The 6648-nt window shown below is 39.1% G+C and overlaps 1 protein-coding gene across 1 annotated transcript in view; it reads left to right on the forward strand.

The window, feature by feature from the left end:
- Positions 1-850: 850 nt before the first annotated feature.
- LOC107741783 (glutamate receptor ionotropic, kainate 3-like) overlaps positions 851-6648 on the forward strand; it is a 125613-nt gene continuing 119815 nt past the window's right edge. The window contains exon 1 of the mRNA XM_016554567.1: positions 851-1096. Within this exon, the coding sequence (XP_016410053.1) occupies positions 997-1096 (100 nt within the window). The 5' untranslated portion in view covers positions 851-996. The remainder of the gene's footprint in view (positions 1097-6648) is intronic.

A 6648-nucleotide genomic window follows, 5' to 3' on the forward strand; every position in this document is an offset into this window, starting at 1 on the left:
CACTTAATTGTGATATTATGATAAAATACTATTAATATGATTTCCATATTTTTAAAATCGTAATTGATATATAATTAACTATATCTAGATTTTAACATTTATTGCATTATTATTTTTGTAATAATTATAAAAATGCTGAATTGAAGAAAAAGTTTTTCATTTATTTATTTATTTATTTGTTTGTGTGTCGCTCATTTGCTGTAGACAACAGCAGCACTCCATGATGATCCACGTTATCCAGCATGATTTGAGAATGTTCCAAAGAGCATCTTGAGCTTCAATACAAATCTGACCTTTTATACAAAGAAGTGCACATGGCCAATATCACAAACATACCTCCACTTGATTAGTGCCTTAGAAATAGTGCGAAATCTGAAATTCGCATCATAATGTTGTATGTTTGTTTGTTAGTTTTACATTTCAAAATCCTAAAACTCTTTATATTGAAGCTTAAATTAAAATAATCACTGATCTGATACTTTTGGACCCCGCTGTATAGGCTATATAATCGAGAATTGTCAGTGCACATCACAGTGACCCTGCATATGCCTGGCGGTTCTTATCGCCATTGCATTTCTAATAACGCGCAATGTGCGAACCGCGCAACGCGGACGGCGTAACGTGAAGCGTAAGTCCCCATCCACACTGACGCGGAACTCCAGCCCGGTTGTTGCGGCATCAGCGGTAGGAGGAGATACAGAGGGGATACAGGGACTCCTGCAGGCTGATTTCAGCAGCTCAGCACTCGCAAGGTGGAGACGCGCACCGATCCGGAGCTTCGTCTGACAGCCGAGCGCGCACTCACTCACTCACTCACTCACTCACTCGCCCAAATTAATAAATAAAACAATTAATACAGCGAGCTCGTGATCAAACCAACTACAATGAGAGCAAATCTGTCGCAGTCAGTAGAATCCTCATATGACTCCCAGCCATTTAACATTTGATGAGCAGTTTTTGGAGAGCTCCTTGGATTGATCCCAGTGTTTTCCAGTCATGAAGAACAGGAGGGAATATGTGGAATACTGGAGCGTGATTATAGTGTCTCTCTTCTGGATTCACAGCTCTGCCGGGATGCCCCATGTCATACGGATAGGTAAGAGAGTGCGTAATGGATACTTACTCTTTAAGTGAACAAACGAATGTTTTTAGTGAGTGTTGAAAGTGCTTGTGCTGGTCGTTTGGGTCCAACTGCTGTTAGTTTACATTTTGCATTTATCAACTCTGTGGAAAATTTGAATAAATGTATTGCACGGAGCTGTTTAAGCGCTGGAAATTTAGTTGCGCGTCCATCAGCATGCCGTGCGTCTGAGGAAGAGATGGTGCTGCATCGATTTCGTGATCTCACAAACATTTGAAACCTCTAAGAGATTTTTTTTTTACTATTAAAATTGTAGCACGTTAGAAATGAGTGACATTTGGAAAGAACGCTGGAATTGCGGCGTTTCTTGTAAAATCCGCCTGAAACACAAGTTCACAGTCTTAACAGGTGAGCTAGGAAACGTTGCGCCGAAGTTTGCCTGGAAACCTCACCTTTACGCACCGTGTAGCCAGACTGAAGGTTCTCGTTAATACGGTCAACAATGGTGCACTCATGCAATCTGACAAAGAAAGATTTTTCTCGGTCTGAGAAGCTAAAATATGTGTTCAGCATAGAGACAGGAGCCCAATAAAGATCAATACAGTTTTGTCTGAAGGCAGATCACTTTTGACAAGTGGTTCGATGTCATGCAGAAAAATGGCTCTAAATGTCATTATGAGACATTAACATGTCCAAGCACAGCCTCAAAAAAAAAAAAAGAGACAGTGTTGCATCTATGCCGTTAACAAAAGAACATAATTTAAACATTATACTTAGCTGCTCCATTTATACTTACAGTTTGACTTTTGTTTGATGTAGTTGCATTTTTACTTAATTCCATTTTACTTTGGCACTAAATGCTTTTTTTTTCTCCAACTAGGCTACATTTAGTCTGAAAGATTTACTTTGATGTCAGTCTCCGTTTTCAGCCTTTTTATTCTTTTAAATAATACACCGTATTATGAGGACTCTGTTTCTTTCGTACTGCATGTTCTGGCTCTCCCCCACTACGGATGTGATTGATGACTGTGGCTGTGACTTCAACGACATTGTGCTTGAGATTTGTGATTTTTGACAGCTCAGATCTATGTATTTTTTTTTTGTTGCGGCAGTGTAAACGGAAATGTTTTCTCAACAGCTGCTTTAATATTTCCACTGCACATTTGAAAGGAAACAAATATGACAGATCCCTGCGAAATCTGCTTTTAAAATGTAATAATATCTCTTAAACAGACACGATGCAATTCAAATTTTGTATCCTTTTTGATCAGTGTGCAGTGGGTACTTCTAAAGTACCCTGTAAATGTGATTTTCAAAATGCATGACTTTGTGGGAGTGCATATATAAGTATCGCCTGTGCTTTTCTCTCGCACAAAATGTGCGCAGCGGAGTAACTAAAGTCTGCACGCATGATGCTATGTGTACAGGCATTCGGTGGTACCACCAGAGGGCTTACTGTTCCCCCGCGGGCCTGCGTGAGGTTTTGTTTGCCACATCGCAAGCATCATAGCACGGAAATTCATTAGAGAGGCTTGTGTCCAACGAGAGCAGGCAGGTTGCAGGGGGGAGGCTGTATGCGCGTCCGCTCGCCGTGTGCTAGCTTAAGTGTTACACCATCAACACGGCTTGTGTAATGGTGGGCATCCACAGTAGACATGCCTCCATTGATTTCACTGTTTTTACAACGCACTTTTCAGAGGCCAGATGGTCGATCAAACTCACTCCGCAAGACTGTAAATGTCGAGGGGAAGAGCGTTTCTGCTGTGCCTGTGTGTTATTAGCTGTCTTGCCCTCCTGCTATGAAACTAAAATGGGAAACGCTTTGAAAAGGACAATGCGGTAGCTCATTACAGCATTACGACGTTTGTTTGTGGCAGAGCCGTAGGATTTTGCAGAATCAAAGTATTTAGATCTGTGTTGTTTGGAACCGATTGAGCGCTCGGCATGGATTGTTTGGCATGGCAGAAACTGTGATCCGATTGATACGCTACTGAGAAGCCTGGAGTAGCTGAGTAATATATAATGCATCACCAGTGCAGGAGAAGAATCGCAAACCGGACGATATATACGACCGTGCATTTTCACATATGTGCTGAAACGAGCTCAGTAGGGTCACGTGTTTTTGTGCTTCGCCAAACTGCGTGTCACATGACAGTCGTCCAGATCCAAAAACAGCCTTTGAGGTCAAACTCAATGGGTTTTCAATACCCAGCTTGACTTTTCAGTCTAGTTTGGATTCGCCGCTGTCACTCAAACCTTTCAATATCATCCAGGGCAGCTGCAGCCTATCAGAATCCACTCCAGTTTTGGCACAAACGGCTCTGGACCGCATCCAAATGTCACTGCAGAGTAGTGCATATGTCTTGGAAAATGATGACAAACTCTCAAGAGGTTTGTTTTTTGTAATCCTAATTTGAAGGAATTTATCTGGCGTCGTTTGACCTTTAGAAAGATCCAACTGAATGAGATTTTTTCTAAAACCTTGATACACATTTACACACACGGCTTCATAAATTCAGTATCTTTTGAAAATTTGTTTTTTTTTTTTAAAGATAAGCTTGTGCATTTAGGCTGTCTCGGTTGTTGTTCAAGAATACGATTAATGGAATAAATTGAATGCCTTTAAATGAGAGAATCAGCCCCAGAGAAAGATTTATTGAAAAATCAATGGCTTTATCAACCTAAGAGTTACAGTGCTTTATTATGAACAGTTAATCAATCTCACACACGGTTTTGAAACTTTTTGTTTTTGCTTTCCATCTAAAGAGACATTTTCACATATTCTTATATAAAATGTCAATAAAATCATGCATTGTTATCTAAGAGAGCTTAATCTAATTTCATCTAAAAATACTACTAATAATTGAATTTTTATGTAGTCAGTTTAGTAGTATTTTATATAATAACTGAATCATTCTAACTGTCTTAAAATCTTACGTAAAAATCCAGTTAATTTAGCTGTTGACCACATGAAGTGCAGTTTTAGGTTGCCTGATTTTTTGGTCCATGGCACACTTGAATTTGGAAAAGATTAAAAGCATTTTTTTTTTTCAAATGGCTGCTTCATACTCTAGAGACTCTTCATATAAAACACAAATTAGCTGCAAATCCACATCACATGTAGCAGCAGAAAAATCATTCTTCAGTGTATTTGACATATATAATGATGCTTCATGTAACAGTATCTCAGCACTTTGGATCTTTTACAGCAATTAAAATGTTCTTCACATTAAAAACACATGATAGTGTGTCCCCTAAACGTGTTTCAAGTGGGCGACTGTATTTCCACATGACAAAAGAGCACAGGAAGTGGAGATACATTTCTAAAGAAGCTGACAACAAGAATTGCGCCATCAGTAAAAGATGGCCATCAGATGCACAGTGAAAATGATTTTTAAATTTTTGTGCAAATTTAATCTATAAGCTGTCGTGGGCGCGCTTAGACAGAATTCTTCTGGCAGAGACTAGAGGTTGATGCGTCTGTGCTGTGTGTGTGTGTGTGAAGTGCAAGACACTGCGCGGAAGGGTTCGAGCCCAGTGCACAAGTTCTTTGATGTCCGCCGTTGTCTATTGTAGCGGAGATGTGGGGGGACAGCAGCATCTCACACAAACAAGACACACACACACACACACACACACAGACACACACACGTACATACCGAAATGCATGTGGTTTGTATGCATGCACACAGCTGTGTGATTTCACTGAAGCTGTTGTACACGCGCTTCCATTTACAGAGTCAGCACACTTCTGGCCTGCCGATTAGCTTCAGTGCCATTAATGAGAGCGAGCAGATGTCGGTTTTGTTCGCATGAAGCCCTGAATCAAATGCTCCGTGCTCTCTTCTCTCAAATCAGTGTCACTCTGTTATTCTGAAGCTGAGATCTACTTAAAGACCGACTACACACACACACACACACACACACACACACACACACACACACACTTGCAGGTTTTTGCATAAATGCAGTATGCAGACACACACACACACAATAAACTAATGACAAGAAAACCAAATGGTGCATAGTGACACATCATGTGGCATGATTTGATTACATGTTAATGCAGCAGAAAATCTCCATTACATGAGTTTGAAGCTTAATCTGAAAATCTATACATTAGGTAGAGTATAATTATGAGAACTTGAGGTTTCGGAGAGGGTATGACTTTGACACACCCGAAGAATTGATAATCAAGCATTTTGATTTGAAAAGAAGGCATGGGTTGGTCCTTAAGCAGGTATGACTGTCTTTTCACAGCTTTAAGAATCGAAATAGACCCATTTTACTTTCCTAATACACATTCCTGTCTTTATTACTCTTTAAGCGTGTTTGTGATTGAAATTACTTTCCTTTTTACTATCACGTAGTTTATACAGGCTCTTGGTTAAAGGACACATAGGCAAATAGCTATTGCTTTATATTAATGTTTTAGGTCATTTAAAATCTTGGCAATAGGGTAAGGTGAAGTGTGTAATATGTGCACTATAGTACCAGCATGGACAAATGGAATTGCACTCAACAGGTTTTGCATTTTCAAATAGATTTCTTAAAAACAGATCTGCAAATGGTTGGACAAATATGTAGTCTCACACCATTTGTTGAGTCAGTGTTTCTGTCAGCTTACAAATGACTTACTTATTGTTGCCTCTGCTTATTAAAGTTGTGAAATGGAAATTCACCCTATTTATTTTCTAAATGCATGCTATTGATCTTACTGTGAATGATTCAGCCATGCATATGTTTTATTTTTTCCACTGTAGTATCAAAATGGCATATCTTAATCTCCCAGTGAAACGACCAACTTCTCTCGGGTGACATATCAATCTTTTAACCCCTTTTATACAGTCGACTGCAAGTTCGCATCCAGATCTCCCTCCATCCAATCAATAACCAGTGGATTGAACTACCACCCTACTTTTTTCTTTTCGATAATGCATTTCACTCGAATGGCAATAACAATATGGAAGAAAATATTGGCTGCTATTTCCATTACATCACAACTTTAAGCTGGGGTAGTAGGAGAAAGCATTTAACAAAAAAAACTACACACATCATTTGTAAATCAGTAATTTAATTAGGCAATATCGCATAAGCCAGAGTGCTATTGTTCAGGGCCGCAGGTAGTAACAGCCGTACTGATGAGTGTGGTATTTTTTATACAAAAGTTCAATAAACAAGTAACTTTCCATGCATTTTAGACCAAACCTTTCGTCTATATTTCTTTTTCCGCCAATGAAAATACTTCCAAAGGATAAAAGCATCAAGCTTTGTGTGTCACCAACAGTGTTGGGGGAAACGCATTACAAGTAATCAGATTACTTTTTTAAGTAACTAGTAAAGTAATGCATTACTTTTGAATTCAGAAGGAAATATCTGAGATACTTTTTCAAATAATTAACACCAGTTACTTTATTTTCCATGTCTTGATTGACAACTCTGGTGTTGCCATGTTGAAAGAAATCGGGAGTAAGTGCAGAGGCGTTGTGTGCGCTTTGTGAACATGATGTTACTGTAGTTCTAGACTAAATGTGAATGTGCATTAATTCATCCCACTCACAAAAAAC

Source organism: Sinocyclocheilus rhinocerous, unplaced genomic scaffold (genome assembly GCF_001515625.1).
Source record: "Sinocyclocheilus rhinocerous isolate Xijiao unplaced genomic scaffold, SAMN03320098_v1.1 scaffold5213, whole genome shotgun sequence".
NCBI lineage: Eukaryota > Metazoa > Chordata > Actinopteri > Cypriniformes > Cyprinidae > Sinocyclocheilus > Sinocyclocheilus rhinocerous.